General features: G+C 46.3%; 1 protein-coding gene across 1 annotated transcript in view; it reads right to left on the reverse strand.

The window, feature by feature from the left end:
• Nucleotides 1-567: 567 nt before the first annotated feature.
• The window catches only part of IKBKE (inhibitor of nuclear factor kappa B kinase subunit epsilon), a 287,848-nt gene continuing 265,773 nt past the window's right edge, over nucleotides 568-22,642 (reverse strand). Inside the window, exon 22 of the mRNA XM_078644578.1 lies at nucleotides 568-1,567. Coding sequence (XP_078500704.1) covers nucleotides 1,534-1,567 — 34 coding nt within the window. The 3' untranslated portion in view covers nucleotides 568-1,533. The remainder of the gene's footprint in view (nucleotides 1,568-22,642) is intronic.

Raw genomic sequence — 22,642 nt, forward strand, 5'->3', positions numbered from 1 at the left:
TCATACCAAAACAGCCACATGATTGAGGAATTTTTACATATTCTTATTATTTTCTGGGGGCCCGGCTTGAGAAATATTCAAAGTCCCCACGTAATACAGTTCAGCCCATCCTGGTTTTTAGGGACCGGGATGAGATCCGATAATAAAGCATGCCACTGCTAGAGTGGTTTAGGGTTTAACAGTGAAAATAGTATTTTTTCTTTGCCAGGAGGAAGATAATTAGAGGATAAACCTTTTTTCCTCATAGTAAATAAGGCAGGCACGGGAAACTGCTTGTAAGGTGTAGGTCTAACCACGGAAAGTATATCTCTTTCACTCTATACTCAGAGTCTCTCTTCCTTTCCGGGTGAGGGATCTTACCGGGTGAGGGATCTTACGACAGCCTTGTTTGGGTCTTTGTTGATAGATACTGAGGAACCCTCTGCCTAAGTCTTGAGGGTATAGCATATAGTAAAGAAAGAAGGCTGCTCAAACTACAACTACAGAACTTTCTCAAATTTCAATTTACAAAAAATATAAAAAGTAGTACTGAGGTCACTAAAATTAGGAATATAGGTTTGATAAGACTACCTTTTTAAGAACAGTTTATTTACAGATGATATGACACACCACTCATTCTCTTATGCCCTCTTATTACCTGCTTCCAGACACTGACTGGCTCAGACACAAGTGGTGGATTGGTTTATAACTGAGAGAGGAAGAATTCAGTTCTTCAACCCCAAACAAATATGAAGCGGGGCTCTAAAAGATCATGTGACTAAGTACTACTCCATCGGACTAATCCATCTCTTGTATTCGTGTGGGTTTCAAACTCAAGAGTCACTAGAGCTCAAGCTGTTCCATGTCATCGGTGAGTAGGTTCTCCAGCCCCGCATTTTCCTTTGCATTCTAAGACTAGCAGTCAGGCATTCACAGCAGGGGAAACAAAAGTAAAGTACCAGAATACTAGGAACAAAACAGGACAGGCAAGACTAGTTTTTTTCACCTGATCCATGGCACCAGCAACTATACTAATTTTGGGCTTTCTTTTAATAAGGCAATGGACTTAAACCAACTGGCTTAACATACCGAACAGTTTACAAAGGACTCCAATATGGAGAAACCTGGTGCCACGGAAGAAGAGATACAAAATAGTTAACAGTAGGCACGACTTTAGCCAGCCTGCGACTGTCCAGATGTGTGAACACATGAAGTAGGGTTTTCAAAACAGAAATCAATAAAGAAATTCTCACTGACTAATGATAAGGAACACAAAGAGCAATAGTAGTTTTGCCCCCCCCCCCCCCCCAAAAAAAACATGGTGTCCACCACATAGCCTAATACTGAAATTGTGACTCTTAAATCCAAAGTTGGTAGTCCATGCACCCGCAGGTCGCAGAGCAGCTTGACATGCACAGGATGCTATTGAATACTGGATACGTGCATTAGGTTCTCTAGCCTGGCGTACTCTTGTTTTGCACCCAAACTCCATAATACTCTTCAAATTGGGTGGTAATATAGCAGCATCCTCTCTCCTGAAGACCAAGTCTTGAATCAGTTGCCTGGAGCCACCGTCACAGTGCTGAGCCTAAAACAGTAAAAGAAAGATTTTAATAGTGGAGAATGTTGATATGTTTCAGAGCTCGATCAGATGTTTGCTACCGAGCTCTAACTGGCAATGCTCAAAGATTTTAGTTAGAAGCTAGGCATTAGAATGTAAAAACTCCTCATCTCTCTGTGTGAGCTCCTTTCCGTTGATGTGGAAATGACCATTATTGTTAGATCGTACGCGTTAAGTGTGCAAGTATATCAGGATTTGTGCATAAAGGGAATACGATTTCTAACAGAAGGGCATGGAACCATAATAGAGTCATTATGGCACCTGGTTCACAATTACTTAAATCCACATTGTGGAATCTGCAGTGTATATTGCTTGTGAACTTATGTAGCAATTTCTGCACTGCATCACCAGATAACTCCAAGTCACCAAGGTCTCACTATACCAATCCTGTTTTTTTCTTTAACAATCGAATGCATTCTGGGATTTGAAAGAAAGAGTCCCATCAGAAAAGCCAATGGGATGGAAAGGCCAGATTACAATGATTTGCAGAAGGAAAGTCGAAGGCTCGGGCATGTCGCAACTAGGATGGCACGGAGCAATATTGGTTATTCAACAAGGGGAGTCCAGAAGGGCCTGATGCACTTAATAATATGGTGCAGAAAATGCAATCAGGGGGGTTAAAGCCCTAAACTATTATATTGGAATTAAAACTTGGAGGTTCGAGGTACATTTACACAGTAGTGTCACTAAGCCCCTAGACCCACTCCTTATCTCTAAAAGTTGAAGCGTGTCACCTCCAGGGTGCAGCAGATTATGAACTAAACACACTAAAAGCTATGAGTGCACATCTACAGTAATGCCCTTATGTGCACTCTGAATTTATTTAAATGTACACTATTAAAATAACCTGCAATTTTACAGCCTCGTAGGAATGTGTGACCAACAGGGTACACCCATCATAATGGCATGCACATTATCCTGTTAAGAAGATAGGGCCTCATGCAGTGGTGGCTACAAGTGGGGTGCTATTGCACCAAACCCACCATATTTATTTATTTATTTAGTGTTTTATATAGCGCAAATATGACCCACGAGGGTATCAGAGCACAGGAGGTAAGCAAAGCAGACATTGATATGAAATAATAACAGTTAAAATTAAAAATACATGTAACAGTGGTACGAGAATATGGGGTGAGGAACTACCTCAGGAATTAAAATAAACAAACATTAAGATACATAACAAGCTAAGTTGCAGCGCAACATAGAGCAAATATAGAATAGTCAAGGTTGATGCGCCAAGGACCTGTGAACTTGTTCATCTATAACAGTTTTACTTGTGCTTTGAAAGATGCCAATGATGGATTAATGCGGATTTCAGAAGGAAGGGATTTCCAAATTCTTGGGGCCGCTCCAGAGATGGCCCGGTCGTAGGTTTTCTTTTTCTTAAATTTACATGGGTTTCAGATGTAAAGATGTATTGCTTCTTGAGGATCTAGCTACGCTAGATAGCTCCAGTTTTTGTGCAACATACCTGGGGGTGTTGTAGTGTAGTGCTTTGTGTGTCATGCAAGCAGTTTTTAGTTGAATTCTTGTCTCAAGAGGGAGCCAGTGTTGAGATATCAATTCCGGTGTGATGCGATTGTAGCGCTTGGATCCGGTAATGAGCCTTGCAGCTGAATTAAGTGAGGCCCTTACGGGGGGCCAACTTTGATCGTGGCTGGCCCAAAAGGGATGCATTTCCAAAGCCCAACCTGGATATAACTAGGGCTTGAATCACTGACTTGAAGTCCGCGAAGGGGAGGAAGGGTTTAATCTTCATAAGGATGCTCATATGGAAATTAGCTACTCTGGCACGTGCACTGACGTGTTCTTGCATGTTCAAATTCTTGTCAAGTGTTATCCCTAGTGATTTCGTAGAGTCAATGACCTCTGGGATGCAATTAAGGGCATTTAGATGTTTCAACCATTCTGCAATATCTAGTGATTGTTTGGGAGGTGAAAGCAGGAGGAATTCTGTTTTGTCAGGATGTTGGAGATAGGGTGGAAGCTATTTAGGTTAGTGTGATGTCCCATGGTTTTCTTGAGAATGGGGTACATCTGTCCAAAATTGAGGCAGTCTGGTATAGTACCTTGTAGTTATGCTGTAGTTACTATTTTGGTCCAGAGTGGAGATGAGAGGTTTTAATCTCCTTGAAGAGATTCGCGGGGAGCGGGTTGCTGAAGTGGTTGGAAGGTTTCAATGTTGATAGGATTTTTAGAATGGTAGTTTCATCAATTGATTTTTATGAACGCTGCGCGGCATTATTTTTGGGGGTGACAACTGGACGCTCCAAACCCAAGGGTGGGGAGGGCTGATGTGTGAAACGACTGGGAGGAGAGACAATTCAGAATGTAAGTCACTTTCAATGTTTCCCGTACTTTCATGGAAGGAGGAGGCCAGTTACTCGCAGTTAGGTAGCAAAATAGATCCAGATAGAGGGTTGGGTGCCCTGCTAGATAGTGATTTGACAAGTTCAAACCATTTTTTAGGTCAGTTCCTGGCATTGTCTGATTCCTGAAGAAGTTAGCTTTAACACTACAAATGCATTTGTTGTATATAATTCTCTGTGACCTTAGGTGCTTGAGGTGATCAAGAGACGGGAAGATTCTCCATGAGCATTCCGCCAGTCTTAGATTGCTTCTATCCGTTTTAGGCTGCCATTGAACCAAGGCTTAGAGTCTTTGGTGGACCCTTATTTTAGGTGGAGAGGTTCCATATCATCTAAAATGTTTGTCATTGAATTGTAATAATGATCTGTAAGGCTCTGGACATCCGAAATGTCTTCAGGACAGTTTAGCATTTGGTTGCTAATAGATGTCAGTTCGTGCAGGTACGCACCTCTCTCCCGATCAGTGTTCACGAGCAGCAAAGGGAAGGACTTCCTTCCTGCTCAGAGGACACCAATACAACCAATCCTGGAGCTGCCCTCATACTAAGAGCACAAAAATAATGGTCACAGTGGAAATGTGTTTTACCTTGAAATAAAAACATCAACTTGGTAAATAAATTAATACGATTTATTCATTTTCAAAATATGCTTATATTCCTATTTAGATGACAGCAAAACAATATGTACATTTCTAAAAATGGTGCTCCAAGAAAGGGTAGGAGAAGGTGCTCAAAAAGGGTGTGCGCTTGTGAGGGTTGTAGAAAAGGAAAGACTGTGTGCAATATATACATCACAGACTGATAGAGGCACATCGAGCCACATGAAGGCAAATTATGCAAGTTACATAGTATCCTCGTGACACAGGAAATCAATTTCTCTTGTCTGTACGTGACAAAACAAGAAAGACAATCGACGTTTCGACCCCCTTGTTGTGTATGGGTTATTTTATCCTTAGCCTGGGGTCTTCATCAGGACATGTGGAGACACCTAGGAGTAATTTAATTGTTCTTATTAATCAGGTGATGGAGAACACGAGTGTAGTTATATGAGAAAGGCAATGCGTGTTACCATTAGAACCACCTAGACGAATTGACTATCAAATATGAATATAATATATATTTAGAATGTGAATAAATCGTATTATTTGATTTACCAACGTGATGTTTTAATTTCATGGGAAAAAAAAATTCCACTGTGACCATTATTTTTGTACTATATCTTGCCCGGGACTGGTGGATGTTCGGGTTCCCCCATTGCTCTGTAACTCTCATACTGAAAGCAGCTCCAGGATTAGTGGGAGCAGGCAAATCCAGCACTAATTTTGTGGCTGGGAGCCTGTGCCAGCAATACCCCAGTTGTTTCACTGCCATGGGATTGGTGGGTGCGTAAAGTGCATGTCGGGCTGGCCGTAGCAATAGAGCTGGCTAACCCGCCATGCACACTGCAGGGGCAACTGTGATCCTCCAATTGCAGGATTCAGCCCGCTCCCTGACCTCTCACTGCAAGGTTAAAAGTAAAAAGACAGTAACATCTAATTTTATTTATTCGTCTGTGCCTGCTGCGCTTGCAGCAGGCGGGGCTACACTCCTCCACTCAAACGGAGGAGCCTCCTCTGGCCTCATGTACAAAGAGTTTAAATGGTTGCAAACCTCAGATTTTGCAAATCTAAGGGACTGAGACTACTAAAACACTTTTTGAAATCTACTAAAACTAATTAACGGTTCTGAAAAGGTTTTTGGAATCTGTAAATGGTTTGGAAATAATGAGGAATAGATATTTGGAAGGGGTGTATTTATAACGTCCTTTCCAAATCCTGATTCCTTACAATAGGTATTGGTATTAATGTTTTATGACTAAAATCCAGTCACAAAAAAATAATATTGTACCACCAACTAAAAAGGGAGGCTAACCCATTCACAAACAGGAAAGGGACCCCAAGGAACTCTTTCCTCTTTGTGAATGTTGACAAACACGTTTGTTAGGAGTAAGTAGTGGTCCATGGTTCTAACACCTACTCCTAAAAAAGTATGTGTAACTTTTCATATATTTTGTAAAGGGAAACGAGTTGCATTCTTTTTAAACATAAGATTACTTAATTTAAATGCAATCACATACATGGTGGTCTTCTGAATCCTATGGATTCTTCATCTAATGACTATGCCCAAGCACCATTTTGGATTGGGAAATGCCTACAGAAATGGTACACCCAACACCTTGTGGGAAATGGCAAAGGTGGCTGTGATTAGCCTGGCAAATCATGTAGCAACAGTTTTCCGTATTGATGAGCGATTCTTTGGATGCCTCAAATTAAATTTTTAAACCTAGCTTCGACTCATCTGACATGATCCTGTTCTGTGCTGATTACCCCTCACCATCTTGCCTTGATGCTTTCCACCAGCTTTTCCTGAAACACCAAGGTTGCCTTAATGGATATGCCTTTCAAAAGTGAGAGGCTCTTTGGTGGGATAGCCGAAAACTTCAGGGAGTGCATCTAAAACAGCTACACTGCCACATGCTTGCTGGGACTAGATTCCTTGTCCAAGCAGTCCCACCAGCAATATTGGTGCTTTAGCAGATTTGCCAAGTGCTAACTGTTGTAAATAGATGATCCTTGAGCCAGGTGTATAAAACAGGATACGTTTATTGAGCTTAGTTCCAGGTTAAGTTCATCAGGATAAGATAGATGGAAATGTAAAACCCCGCCAGGAGCGACCCTTGCTCACTTTGCCACTGGATTCAAGCAAGCCGGGCTGAAGACGGCTGTAATGCCAGAAACCGGTCCTCGGAAGCTTGTTTCCGGTCCAGGGAAGGCATGGCTTGGCAGTTCGGGCTGGACTGTTCCCATGAGGCACAGGTTCAGACTGATTTGCATATAGCCATGTCGGAACTGGGGTGGCAAAGTGGGCTAAAGAACGGTGATGGATCAAACCCAGATCTTTTGACTGGGTGTGAGGGTTTGATTGGTTCAGATGCTCCGTCCAACACCACCCCCTTTTGTACCGCTTTTGTACCGAGCGACCTCCCTGTCGCTCAGCCTGCCTACCATCAACTGCCACCCCACACACAAACCAGGCACCAAACATTCCATGATGTCATCAGGCATTCTAACACTCATGTTAGCTGAGTAGCAGGGAAGATACAAGTCAATTATAACATACCCCCCTTCCTTAGGGAAACAAAATGCAGAAGTTAAGGAAAACCACACGAACATCAATATACACAATGCATTCTGAAAGTAAATCATTTACATTGCAAAGGAAAGTATTAACATTGCATTCTCAAATATAAGGACATTGGGATTAGCCCCATCCCCCTCCATTGGGGAAACCCCACAACGCAACCGCATAGAGCAGTGAAACAGAACTGGGGCACGCAACGCCCCATAACCAACATGCCAGCATGAAACAGGGTACATACCACCCTGTGGAACAGAACACCCAACAGGTAGCAGGGTACACACTACCCTGTGGAACAAAATTGGAGCCCTCATCGCTCCATCACCAACACACAACAGGGTACAATCCACCCTGTAGAACACAACTGGGGCATCCAGCTCCCACAACCTTAACGCAAAAGGGTACCCACCACCCTAAGAACACAACTGTGGCACATGTACAGAGGATCAATTTAGCCATCATGACTGACTCTTTATCTCGAAACCGTCCGATACTGACCTCGGAGATTGAGATGGCGGTCAGTGCTTTCAACACATGGGTGGAACAGGGGTCTGCTGCTTCCATCAACAAGGGATGTATTCGCAGGATGCGTTCTACCCCCTCCAAACCATTGTTTTCCCACACCTTACGGGAACTGAAACTTGGATGTAAGAAGCTGGAACGGGTGTTGAGACAAGCTTACACGCCTGAGGCAAAGAGCAATTTGCGTGCGGCTCAAAAGGATTACTATGCTGCGATTAGGTCAGCTAAGAGCAGCTATTATGCAGGGAGAATCGACAAAGCTAACAATAACAGCAAGGACATTTTTTCAATTGTCCAGAGCTTTTTATCGCCATGCGCTGCGCAACCTTTGTTGCCTTCATCCGATCACTGGTGTGAAGAGCGCTCTTCTTTCTTTATAGACAAAATTGCCAAGATCCAAGAGGACCTGCGAGTCGTCTGCGTTGGCTTCAAGTCCTCTCCAGCATTACCCTTTTTTTCTGTGCCTAGGTCAGTTGAGCAGTTTGTTGTCTTTTCTCCTTCCACTGAGTCTGACACTCTGGCAGTACTCGAGGCCCTGAAGTCGGTGTCCCCCTCTGACCCGTGTCAAGAGGTTACTCAGAATGTCAATCTCTCCTTTTCGTCTGCAACCGTTCCGCTATGCTGGAAGCAAGCCAAACTTCTGCCACTTTTAAAAAAGGCCGGGTCAGATCCGGCTGTCCCTTCTAGCTACCGGCCTTTTTCACTGCTGCCGGCCTTGGCGAAAGTTTGTGAGAAGATTGCTTTCAGACAGTTAGACAATTTTATTGAGTCATCTCAGGCTTTGCACCCTGCTCAATCAGGGTTCCGGGCTGCTAATAGCACTGAAACGGCTCTGGTTGAGATGTCCGAGGCGATTCCGGAGTGCCTTGATGGAGGTGGCAGAGCGGTTCTGATTTTACTAGACCTCTCTGCTGCCTTCGACACGGTTCCCCATGCCCTACTTCTTGCCAGACTAGTTGCCGTTGGCATCTCTGGATCAGCACTTGACTGGCTGACGTCATTTTTGGACAACAGAACGCAACAGGTCTGGATGCCACCTTGCGCCTCCTTGCCTAAAAAACTCACTACCGGAGTCCCACAGGGGTCTACCTTGATCCTCCCGCTTTTTAATGTTTATTTGACTCCTTTGATTTACTTGGCGGAACAGTTGGGGGCTAAAATAATGGCCTACGCCGACGATACCCAACTTTTGTTCACTTGGTCAAAAGATAAGTTGGATACGTCGGCGGTTCAGCTTTGCCTATTATCTGTTTTTCGCTGGTTAGCACTTGCCCAGCTCAAGTGTAATGAAGATAAGTCCGAGGTTTTGTTCTATGGTTCCTTTCCCGATAATTTCAGAGACCTCCTATGGCCACCAGATCTGCCTTGTCCCAATTCTATAGGTGGCCCAGCTAAGAACTTGGGGGTCTGGTTTGGGAATGATCTTAAGTTTGAGGACCATATTAAAAAACTTACGGGCGTTTGCTTTGCCACTCTCAAAGTCTTACGCAGGTTTTTTCCCCTCCTCCTGAGAGAGGCCAAAGAGACGGTGTCACGTGCTCGAATACTTTCCAGGCTTGATTATGCGAATGCCCTGTTTAGTGGCCTAGCTGCTTATCTGATCCAACGGCTTCAGGTTATTCAAGATGCGGCCGCACAACTTCTGTTTCAGCTCCCCAGGAGATCTAGCATCCGCCCTTACTTACGCAGTCTTCATTGGCTTCCGGTTGCTCACCAGATTTTGTTTAAATCACTGGTTCTCTCCTTCCGTGCGACCCATCAGCTCAGCCCTGTGTACTTGAGGAAAAGGTTTGCCTTATATGTCCCGAATCGCTGCCTCCGCTCGGCCAATCAGTGCCAAATGACTGTGCCTAGATTTAGGTACTCTAGACTGGGAGGCCAGTCTATCTCTGTTAGGGCCTCTAGGGCCTGGAACGCTCTTCCTCTGCATCTTAGGGTTGCCCCGACCGTTGCTGCCTTTAAGAAAGAGCTGAAAACTCATTTGTTCCATATGATCCTTTAATTGTCAGCTCTTTTTTTTCCACTATCTTCTGCAACCTCACTCTCCGCGCCAGGATAGTTGCTAGTAATGGAGCGCGATATAAAAGTTTTTATAACATTATAACATAACTTAGCTCCCACAATCTCACCGCAAAAGGGTACTCACCACCCTAGGAACATAACTGGGGCACTTAGCTCCCAATACCTCTTAAAATTGAAATGGGGCCATTAGCTCCCACAACTTCCAAGTAATAGGGGTAGGAAAACACACCTCCCTATGACCTATAACTGGGGCACATAGCTTCCAAAACCTTTGGGGCACACAGCTCCCACAATTCCACACAGCATTTTTTTTTAAAAAATGGAGCACCAGTAAGACACAACACCTTTGAACCAGATGATAGGCACACAGCACCCCAAAAACGAACCTGGCACTCAGATACACCGCCCCGCAACCTCCCCGCAAAAGAGAACACACCTCTCTTAAAAGAAAAAACCCAAATGGTGCGTTTAGCTACACCACCCCACAACCTAACCCACCGTAACGCCATAGGGAATACGTCCCCTAAAATAAACTGACCTCCCCATGGTAAGATTCAACATCCCAACCCAGGGTACATCATAGGGTGCACTTCACCCTTGACACTTGAATAGGGGCACCAAGCGAACACCCCACAACCTCACACAATGCCACCAAAGGGTCAACATAAAAGGGTACACACTTTCCACCCACCAAAACAGTGTTTAATAATAAAATAAAATTAAAGTTTTCACTCCGGTGAGCAACCTCTCATCCGAAGTCCTCACCCAAATTGAAGTCCTTGTCCATGAGCTCCATGTAGCTGTAATACAATACAGTGAGTTCCTCCTCCCAGTTGATGCCTCACTTATAGAGAGAATAATAATTAAAGATTTGCTCTGTCTTTGAAAGTACAACACAAACTGCAGGCCAGGTCCAGTGTCATTCATGTGCTTCATAACTAAGAGGCTTCATGTAACAACCCAAAAGCCAAGACTCAATGCAACCCTCAGGAATGTTGCACTTACTCCAAAGGGGTATTCGTGTACTACGCTATCTTTAATTTGAGAAATGCCACAATACCGGTCATGACGGCGATGTTTCAATTGACTTAGAAACGTGGTTGGCAGTAATGAACTCCACCACAGGATAGCAAGTAATACTACACTCTTCATGTGCTGCTTCCAGGCACAAAATGGCCACACGTTCGGGACGTTGAGCCGAATGGCTCAGGGTGCGTTGCTGAATGCAGGCGTCACTAGGCAGCGGAAAGGAACGACGAAGCAAGGACGTCATAATGGATTTTCTCTGTTGCTCCAAGAAAACGGTATGGTGCGCAGGGAAAATTTTGAAAGAAAATGGTGTGCAACAGTTCCCAGTTGTTGACATAGACGTAAAGACAATTCGAAAAACAAGTGAAAACAGTAGAAACACCAAACACCGCTCACTCTTCACACTTATTGACAGGTCAGCTCTTTTAAACAAGTAGAGAGGCAACACGTCTTCCATGCCGTTCAAACCGTGCTTCTTGAAATGAGTTTGAGAGACTCAATAGTCAATCCTACTGACGGGGCACACAGACTGCAGAGTACACCCATTTCAGTCTGCCAGTAACTTTACTTCACAATGGGTCACAACACAATCAATTCTTTGTACTTTTGGTCTTCCTAGCACGTGGATGTTTTTACTAAAGTACTGACTATAGTGATGACTTGCCTTAGGAGATCAGTAGTTTATCTATTTCCATACTTGAACAATTGCTTGTAGTTGGGTTCCCCGTGCTGGTCTCGAATCATATGGAGCGCACTTTGACCCCACTTCATCGCATGATGTTAGAGTCCAATAACATATATTTCTGAGGTGATATAGACGTTCCAACGCATATTTAGTAGGTATACTGGAATAAAGACCCAAACACACGATGAATCATGAACAGCCCCATCTCCTTCAATCTCCACCAACAGAATGCTGCCTCATCAGAATGCTGCCACAACATTTTGTCAAAGAACTAGTTACAGACAACACACATGGGTTTCTCCGGCAACCAGCAGAAGTCCAACCTCACACCAACTGAAAGATTGGCCTTCATTAGAGTGATCATTAACACTGCCTGAGTAAAGGGTTTTATTCCTTCTCAGAGGATCTGGACAATCCAGGATATCATTGGAATCTGATCCCGTTCCTGCAGTTTCTTCGGCTACTCAGCTTGATGTAATTGTACATAATCAGATGATGAATTTTCTCCTCCGTCCTCCCATCCCTATGATGTGCCCCTCCCACATCATAGGGAGTTGTCCCTTCAGTCCTCTCCAATTACTATCATTTTTACACACACACACTCACACCTCCTTGCTGGGCTGGGGCACTCACATCCAGAAGATGAATGTGGAAGTCCTTTGGTATACAACGGTAGAATGGCTGCACATACATGTGCTAGAGTTGAGCACAGTGTGCACTGCCCTAAAGTTGTTACTTTCCTTTATCTTGGGGTGAGTTGTGCAGATCTTTTAGACAACAACAAAAAAGTCCATTCCAGCAAATAACTGGGTAGAGTGGGTTCCTAAGATGCCCGGAAAATGCCAGTAATGACCACCATTGTGCCTGTATCATGCCAGAGATGATGTTTATCGAGCTAATGATGTGCAGAATATGGCAAAGATGGCCAACATTATGCCACTGTTAACAACACCCTACCAAAGATGACCATAATATATTAGGAATGGCTAGCATTATACTAGGAGAGCCTTTTAATGCCAGAGATGGTTCCTTGATCGGGGGGATTCTTCAGATACTATAAGGGGTCCAAATATACCCTGTGATCACAAACTTTCCACAATCCCAAGCCTCATTTCAGTCACTGGGTTCTCTGTCATCAAGTCGTTTTGTGATCCCAGGATCTATGTGACCTTGAAGGGTCACTTGCTACAGCTTGTTACTCTGATATAACTTGTCAGTAGAGAACCGAACCATGCCAGTGATTAGTAGGCTAAACAAAAAATATTTAAACTTTGAGCAATAGTTTGAATTATTTAAGGATGGGCTACAATTAATCCCTGGTAGTGGTTTTCAGCCTCCTGGGAAAATGTCTAGGTGCCTTACGGCTGGTCCAGAGGTGCACTACTCTCTTCTACTCCATAATTTACATAAACACTTGGGGATTGTAGATGACAGGGGTCGTATTTGTGTAGTATACTTTAAGTGAACTACCTTGAGAGTAATAAACTATTCTTTTCACTAATCATTTAATTCATTTTAGAAAGATGAAAGATGAAAACAAAATCATTTACCCTGGGACTCAAAGCTGTGAACCTCTAGGTAAGTTGATCTCTGTAACCCATCTGTTATCCACGAATACATCTTCACAGAAAGAGGAACATCCGTCAACTAAATCCAAATCCAAATCCGGTATTTGTAAAGTGCGAACTGCTCACCCTTTAGGGACTCAAGGTACTAGGGGCCATCAGGAAGATTAAGAGAGCTATTGCCCAGACTCACATGGTGCTGATATGAGCTTCCGCCGGCGATCCAACCATGAGCCCTGCGCTCTGGAGTCAGCCGCCCTGACCGCTGTGCCACACCTCTCCCATCCAACCACCCACCCCCTGGAGTGAGCTTAGCCCAACTAACTTCAGGAATGCTGTATATTGGTATTGAGATTTTGGAACACAATAAAAGTTTGAACAGGTGTGCTTTGTGAGAGCTTTGTGTACGTATCAGTGCAATGATACATTAGTGCACATAAGTAGACAGAAGTGCATCGAGAGAGCTCTAGCAATGTGCGAGTACTGGGATATCATGGAAAGTGAACGCCAGACTACAGCTCATCTGTGTGAGCCCTTGATGCTTTAAGTGAGCTCTGTTAAGGTCTCAAAACTGGATTACCAGGCCATGCAAAATAGAGAACTATTGCGACTGGTTATATATATTTATGTTACAAATACCGTTTACATTTCAGAAGACACCTCCATCACCCCCACTAACCCTTCATTTTACTTGGATATACCACGTTGATTAGCGGATCATCTCACAATCACTCACCCCATTATCACCTACTAAATGTGTTCCAGTTTGCCTATTCTCTTCCTACTATGTTGTTTGACGCCACGTCTTTCTCTAATTTCTTCTTACATCTTATTATACTTTCTCCCCTCCTTTCTCTCTGCACATCTCTTCCTATGCTCCTTCAGTTTTGTCTACTCATCCTTTTTCCTCCCTAGTCAACTCTTTACCTCACCCCTCCCCTATTCACATTTCTCCACCACTCCTCCTCTTGCTACTACCTCCAGCTCTCTTTGACCTCCCCTTCTGCCACTGAGGACCTCATTGCCAATAGTCCTTTAAAATCCTTGTTACCAGGCCCATGGGAATTAATGGGCCACTCATAATCAATGCCTTGATGTTTAAATGCTGAGCACCAGGACCTGCATCTTTTCCCTGCTAGAGTGCATGTGTTGGGACAAGGGGATAGAGATGCTGTCCTGTCCTGTACACCCCTCCTATGCTTACAATACAATAGTCTATTTAGATCAATGGAAGCAAACCACAACACCCAGAATGCATTAGACCGTCCCACAAAATAGCAGCCCTGGAAACAATGTCTGTGAATGTATTAAGTATAGTGGCTGCCTTCCACCGGATGGAACATTTCTTCCTATTGGAGCACCGTAATTTTGGGTCCACCTTTACACGTCACAAATACGCAACATGAAAAGTGCACTTAGCAACTGGTTCCTGTATGATTTAACAACATTAATAAAAATGTGTTACACTTGACATCATTATTGAAGTGCATTCACTGTAGAATTAGAGAATTCATACATATACACTGTGTGCCTTAACTGTATTAAATGAGATATTGTTAGAAGACTTAATGAATAAACCATCCTCACCTATTTCGGATGTGTTTAATTTAGAAACAATAATGACTTATGTAATGTGTACACTAATAGATTTCATTCAACATGTACTTCTTAGTCATACTTACACGTGCATTAAAGATTTTACTGTATCCGACATACAATATGAATCTAACACACTGACAAGTTTATATTCATTTGAGTTTGAAAGTACACACACATATTAAATGTGCACCATTGATTTAATATTCTAAAGTTACCCTTACTAGGCCTGTTTTCCATTCTGCATAAAATATTGTTTTCCACTTCTGCTTGCATGACTTTTCCCTTGCAGGTGCATTTACATACATTGGTAGTTTGAGAATAGATACATGTAGTATTCTGCTATCTTATTAATGTATTGCATAGTATCTAATTTCTAATTTCTAATTTAAAACATTTATAAAGCGCAGCGTGCACCGAACGGTTTCTTGGCGCTAATAGAGGGTAATGGCTACAGAGACAAAAATGAGAACCGGTGGTAGAGCCGGGAAGGGAAAATTACACATGAAAAGCCTGTTTAAAAAGGAACGTTTTTAGATCCTTACGGAAGGATACATAATGGGTAGCCGCACGAAGGTGATCTGGGAGGGAGTTCCAAAAAGTGGGGGCGAAGGTGGAAAAGTTGGACCCACCCCACTTTTTGCGTCTGAAGCGTGGGATTTGAAGGAAGGACTTGGTGGAGGAACGAAGTTCTCTGGGGGGAACATATTCTTTTAATAATGAGGAAATGAAGGCGGGGGCGGTGCCTTGACGGGCCTGGAAGACCATGCAGGCGGTTTTAAACAGAGAGCGTTCCTTAACAGGGAGCCAATGGAGCTCCCTGAGGAGGGGTGTGGAGTGGTGGTAACGTGGGAGACCAAAGACCAGCCGGGCAGCTTGGTTTTGGACCAACTGTAACCTCCTCAGACTGTATGCTGGTATGCCATTGTAAAGAGCATTGGCATAATCCAGCCGTGATATCACTAGAGCGGCCATGATCATTTTAAGTGCCTGAGGGGAAAAGAAGCGGGCGACAGTGCGAATAGTTCGGAGGGTGAGGAAACAGGAGGAAACTACCGAACTAATTTGAGAGTGAAGGGTGAGCTGATTATTCATTTTGACCCCCAGTGTTTTGACCGTGGTAGAAGGGGTGGGGGCGGGACCAAGGGTTGAGGGCCAGAAGAGAGAGTTCCAGGGACTGGAAGAACCTCCGGTAAGAACCAACTCGGTCTTGTCCGAGTTCAACTTAAGATGGTTATGGTTCATCCAGTCCCTGATGAATGTCATAGTGTGCTGGAAGCTGGAGGCAGAGAGGGGAGAAGAGGATAGGTCAAAGATGAGCTGGAGGTCATCCGCGTAATTATACACGGTGACCTCCAGCTGCTGAAGAGCAAAGATGAGGGGGGAGATATAAAGATTAAATAGTAGGGGAGACAAGGAAGAACCCTGGGGAACACCACACGTGACGGGTAGTGAAGTGGTTGTGAAGTCTCCTAGTCGGACCGCCTGGGTGCGGTCCCTCAGGAAGGAGGAGAGCCACACCAGGGCTGATCCCTCAATTCCAGCCGCCTTGACACGGGACAATAAGATGGTATGGTCTACCGTGTCAAATGCGGCGGAGAGATCGAGGAGTACCAGCGCCTGGTGTTTGTTGTTATCCATACCCTTCCTGAGGTTGTCTAGGACTGATACCACGACTGATTCAGTCGAGTGCCTAGGTCGAAAGCCAGCCTGGCGGGGAGCCAGTCCCCCATTGGCCTCTACGTGGGTGCTGAATACCGCGGTGACATAGCGCTCCAGCACCTTGCCCAGGTAAGGTAGCAGGGAAATGGGGCGGTAAGGTAGCAGGGAAATGGGGCGGTATCTCCTTCTCTACCCCAGCTTGTGGAATGTTCCAGTTATGATGTATGATAGAATGTTGGGACTCTGTGGGGCTGGAGATGACAGTTGGCACTGGGTTGAGCATCATGTTAGATGTTCCTGGTGGGGCGTTGTTACCATCTTAACTACTTAACTATAAATAAACAACATTAAATCATCCTCAGCGTGGACATCATCACTACAAAATTCATGGCGACGAGGACTAGAAGAATCTACGCGTAAATCAAGGTACAAGTGACTTAAGAAACCTCTACATTACGTCTATACTGCAGTTGGCGCAATTTACAGCAAATAAACATGACGCAGATTTCAGCAAGAAACCACAACAAACGTGAACTGAATGAAACTACAGAAAAAACTAAGGATCATAAAAAGCCAAGAACCATGGAGCCACCAAGAGTAAACCAACACGCTTTGAAGCCCCACCAGTGTCCCTCAAGTCGGACAGCCCTTCCCAAGCGTGTTGTACATAGCTCACATGGACGCTCAACAACAGTAAGCAAGTTTTTACTCCTTTTTGGTTTCTGCTATGAATCAAATGAAAGCTGCGCAGAGATATTGTTGAAAAGATGTTTTACATCGACTGAAGCGTATTATTTAGTGTCTAAACAGCTTGACTCTTCATGCTTGGAAACTACGGGGAGACGGTCTGCACATATAGTAAGCCAATTTGTTTGTTTAACTCACAATCCCCAAGGTGTTTAGCTGTTGACAATCTGGCCTCATACAACCTTACTAGTAAAGACGCTTGGTATTTGTCAATTTCACTCGTATTATATGTTGATATGCCAACATAGAGTAAGGCCAAGTCACAAAATAGATTTGAAGACACACAGCAGCAACCTTGAGGAGAAAAAGCTCACTGTCATTTTTGTTTGTGATCAGTACGAGGTTCACTCAAGTATGGTGTAAGACGACGAGCATCATCATAACTGTCGAGCCGAACGGGCTTTCAAGCCAAACAGTTATATTTTATCATCGTTTTTACACACATTCAATTTTTAATGGTGGTCCAAGTGTGTCGCATTTTCCAACCGTCACTACAATGTTTAAAAAGAATTGTGCTCGTGCTTACCTTAAAGCAGCTCCGACGTCTCGAGCGCACCCTGGAGACTTCTACACCTTCTTGACAATCGGCAGTGTGACGCATCGACTCCAGCGCTACTGTCAAGCGTCTTGGTGCACGCTGTTGACTTGAACCATCCGGCACGGCGTCTGATAACGTGGCGCCATCATGGAGTTGGCACCTTTGTACTTTTAGTAGTTTCTCATTGCCTGCCAGCCTGACTATTTTCCAACCACGTTTTTTTTATTTTTACTTTGTTTTTTATTTGGCGGCGCACGACGACGACAAAAATTCAAGCTGGCAGGGTCTCATACGAACGTTACAAGGTTGTGTAACAGGAAAACGATAGTATTCACATGACAGCAGCGTCTCCTACACGGACATTTGACAAGGAAAAAAGTTTTTACCTCACGAATCAGACAGGTACTTAGGGGTCGATCAGGATGGCGGACGGAAGAGCCACCGCGGCCCTGGAGTAGGCGGAAAAAGCCTTTTCCGTGTCCGCCTGCCGCGGATACTCCGTCCGCCATATCAGGATAGGAAAACGTGTCAAATTTCCGTCCGCGACGGAAAAACACGCTCCGCCGGCCAACTACACACGACCACGCGGCGGACGGAACACATCCAAACGCTCCGCCGTACGCACTGACGTCGAAGACCGTCCCCCAAATCAAGATGGCGGAAAACACACATAAAACCGCTGCGGAAAAACAACCTGTCTTAACACGGCGGAATCCCCACAGCGAACATAGGTGACACAGCCGAGATACCCACCGCAAGCTGACCACCACCATGGACCCGGCGCTACACGCTTTCCCGATGCTCTTCGCGATCCACCACGTCCTAGTCATGGCCTACTATGGACGACGACGCAGGTAAGGTACAAACCATTGGCTGTCTGGAGGGGAATACCAGCAAGGGACGTGACGTAGGGAGGGGGAGTGTCATGTTACCGAAACCACTGATGAGAAGCATATACGAATACACATTAGCAGGACGCAAGCAGGAATGACAACGACAGACCACGAGACTTGATAGACTACCTTTATTGTCAAATAATAGGGGTCAAATCACAGTGTATGCGTGAACATGGGCAAAGTGGGCACCAGAGCAGGTACAACATAGCAGGTAACGAGAGGGCAGCATGCAGTATCAGAGCATCAACAGGGCATTGTAGAGTACAGAGCAGGTACATCATAGGCAGGTAACGAGAGGGCAGTATGCAGTATCAGAGCATCAACAGGGCAATGCGCAGTACAGAGCAGGTACATCATAGGCAGGTAACGAGAGGGCAGAATGCAGTATCAGAGCACCAACAGGGCATTGTAGAGTACAGAGCAGGTACAACATAGCAGGTAACGAGAGGCCAGTATGCAGTATCAGAGCATCAACAGGGCATTGTAGAGTACAGAGCAGGTACATCATAGGCAGGTAACGAGAGGGCAGAATGCAGTATCAGAGCATCAACAGGGCATTGTAGAGTACAGAGCAGGTACATCAGAGGCAGCACGTGAGAGGGGCTAAGTGCATCAACAGTCCATTGCACAGAACAGCTCCATCAGAGGCAGCACGTGAGAGGGGCCAAGTGCATCAACAGTCCATTGCACAGAACAGTCACATCACTGGCAGCACATGAGAGGGCAGAATGCAGTATCAGAACAGCAACAGGGCAGTGTGGCCAACAGAGCAGGTACATCAGAGGCAACATATGAGAGGGGCAAAGTGCATCAACAGTCCATTGCACAGAACAGCTCCATCAGAGGCAGCACGTGAGAGGGGCCAAGTGCATCAACAGTCCATTGCACAGAACAGCTCCATCAGAGGCAGCACGTGAGAGGGGCCAAGTGCATCAACAGTCCATTGCACAGAACAGCTCCATCAGAGGCAGCACGTGAGAGGGGCAGAATGCAGTATCAGAGCATCAACAGGGCATTGTGCATTACAGAGCAGGTACATCAGAGGCAGGTAACGAGAGGCCAGTATCAGAGCATCAACAGGGCATTGTGCATTACAGAGCAGGTACATCAGAGGCAGGTAACGAGAGGGCAGCATGCAGTATCAGAGCATCAACAGGGCATTGTGCATTACAGAGCAGGTACATCAGAGGCAGGTAACGAGAGGGCAGCATGCAGTATCAGAGCATCAACAGGGCATTGTAGAGTACAGAGCAGGTACATCAGAGGCAGCACAACTACGTGTCCCTACCAACCCGTCACAGGGACCACAAGAGTGCCACGCAGTTCTCAATGGACACACCATGTGAATTAACATTTGAGTGAAGTGTACAGCACGTCACATCACAGAATCAGGGGGGACTGCGTGAACTACCTGCCTCGGACACACTGGCAGCACCAGCAACAGGAGTGTGAGACACAGCCACAGCCCGAGTGACACACACATGGGCCACGGACCCAGACACACTGGCAGCACCAGCAACAGGAGTGTGAGACACAGCCACAGCCCGAGTGACACACACATGGGCCACGGACCCAGACACACTGGCAGCACCAGCAACAGGAGTGTGAGACACAGCCACAGCCCGAGTGACACACACATGTGCCACGGACCCAGACACACTGGCAGCACCAGCAACAGGAGTGTGAGACACAGCCACAGCCCGAGTGACACACACATGGGCCACGGACCCAGACACACTGGCAGCACCAGCAACAGGAGTGTGAGACACAGCCACAGATGTAGTCACTGACACGTGAGCCACTGACCCAGACAGACTGCCAGCACCAGAAACAGGAGTGTGCAACACAGCCACAGATCTTCTAACTGACACGTGAGCCATAGACCCAGATACACTGCCAGGACCTGCAACAGGAGAGGGCACAACTGACACTGTGCCACCATCTGATACATGAGAGTCAACTGCACCGGCGCCACTGGGACAACTGAAATGATGAGCCACAGGGCTGTATGGGCCAGGAGGCAGGGTGGGCCTGGGAGCTGGGGATAGCTCACCTAGAGCCAAATCGGGGTTTGCAGGTGTCAATGGTGTGTGTCTGCGTTTCTTAGGGAGGTGTGAGTGCACCCTGGACAGGACAGGACTGCCAAGTGGTGGGGACTCCAAAGAATCACCACCCAGTATAGGTGGAGCAACTGCTGCCGGGGATCTGGTTTCGGGGGACGTGCTGGAGCCTGCTTGTCGTTTGCTCTGTGCCTGCCGCCTGGACTCGGAATGATGTGTAATGGGGGATGCAACAACAGGGGACACCCTCCTCTGCTTCTGACTGGCCTGGATGGGAGTGGAGGTATGGGGGGACTCCGCCGCGGAGACATCAGTTTGGCGTTTAGTAGAAAACATCAGCCTCAGTGCAGCCAGGGGTGAAGTATGCCTGTCCTTGATTGCGCCATTGTCCATGCTAGATGCCTTGTCCGTAGGATGTGCCTTATCCTTAGGTGGAGTGTTGTCTCTGGATGTAGCCTGTGCCCTGCTCGCCGCCCTGTTCCTGCCAGCAGACTTGTCGTCTGTGGTGCACCTGCCTCCAGCAGACACCTGCTCCCTGTGTGTGTCGCTGCCCTTGGGAGTGTTCCTATCCACTGCTGTGGGCCTGCTCTTGGGAGTCTCCCTGCTCTTAGTAGGTGCCTTAGTCTTCTCACTGTCCTTGGGAGTGTTCCTATCCACTGCTGTGGGCCTGCTCTTGGGAGTCTCCCTGCTCTTAGTAGGTGCCTTAGTCTTCTCACTGTCCTTGGGAGTGTCCCTTACCTCTGCTGTGGGCCTGCTCTTGGGAGTCTCCCTGCTCTTAGTAGGTGCCTTAGTCTTCTCACTGTCCTTGGGAGTGTCCCTTACCTCTGCTGTGGGCCTGCTCTTGGGAGTCTCCCTGCTCTTAGTAGGTGCCTTAGTCTTCTCACTGTCCTTGGGAGTGTCCCTTACCTCTGCTGTGGGCCTGCTCTTGGGAGTCTCCCTGCTCTCAGTAGGTGCCTTTGTCTTCTGACTGGCCTTGTCCAAGGAACAGTCCATGGACATGTGAGTATCCCTTGCCTTCGGAGTACCTTTCGTGTTGAATGCCTGTGTAGCTCCGGAAGGCATGTCCCCCAACAACACTTGTGGATCCTGTGTGTGTACTCCAGTGCATCTGACGTCGTCTACGTGAACAGATTTAGCTGATCTAGGGGATGGGGTCTGTGCCCTGCGTGCCCTGACGTGCTGTCTGACGCTGCTTCTAGTGCAATAACCTGCATTTGAGTCCTGCTCTGAATAATCACTACCCCCTGAGACATCCAGCGGTGTAGATGGGGAAACAGAAGTAGCACCCTGTTCATTCGACTGTACTATTGCAGACGACACACTGCTTGCCAATGACTGCACTGTCCTGTGTAGACCTGCAAGATCGCCATGCATCCCTTCCATGAATGCCACCACCTGCCCCAACTTCCTATCATGATCCTGGAAAGCATTTGTCATATTGGTCTGACCCACACACAGCTGTCGCAGCAGATCAACGGCCTCAGCACACAGTGCATTTTGGCTCACCGTGGCAGGGGCAGCGGTGCCTGCACCGAACGCCACTCTGCTCCCCCTACTCCTTCGGCCACGAACAATACATGGTGCAGTTGGCGGAAGTGTGGGCCCTGTGTGCTGTCTTCCGACAGAAGGTGATGAGTGCCCACTCCCAGTCTGTGACAACAGTGCAGGCTCACCAAGAGTGTCCGACGAGGAGGACGATGGTGTCTCCACATGCGAGTCCTCAGGGACGGTCCTGTCCCCCTCTCCGGCGCTGGCCTCCTCCGTGTCAGTCTGCGTGTGTGCGAAGTCTGAGCCGGACTCATTTCCTCGGCTACTCTCCACCGTCTGTGGCTGAGTGTCCTCTGTCAAAGCTGAAATGCACAGAAAAGATGTGTGAGTCATGGGCACACTCACGTACAGAAGGAACAGGATAGCCAAATCACATAGCAGACAAAGGTTCATGAGCCCTCAGCCTGCACATGGCCCACCCCTACCAGTCATCCTCACATTTTCTGCCATGGGGACATGGACCACTAGGGGATGTGCTTTAACACTCAACTACTAAGCAAGTGGCGTGTCAACATGGCGGACCTGGATGTCAAATGAGTACCACCCAATGGGACCAAAATGCCATCACAGGCATACATACGCAACACGGAACTCAATGGTGTGTCTGTGCACCAATACATGCATAGC

Source organism: Lissotriton helveticus, chromosome 5_1 (genome assembly GCF_964261635.1).
Source record: "Lissotriton helveticus chromosome 5_1, aLisHel1.1, whole genome shotgun sequence".
Taxonomy (NCBI): domain Eukaryota; kingdom Metazoa; phylum Chordata; class Amphibia; order Caudata; family Salamandridae; genus Lissotriton; species Lissotriton helveticus.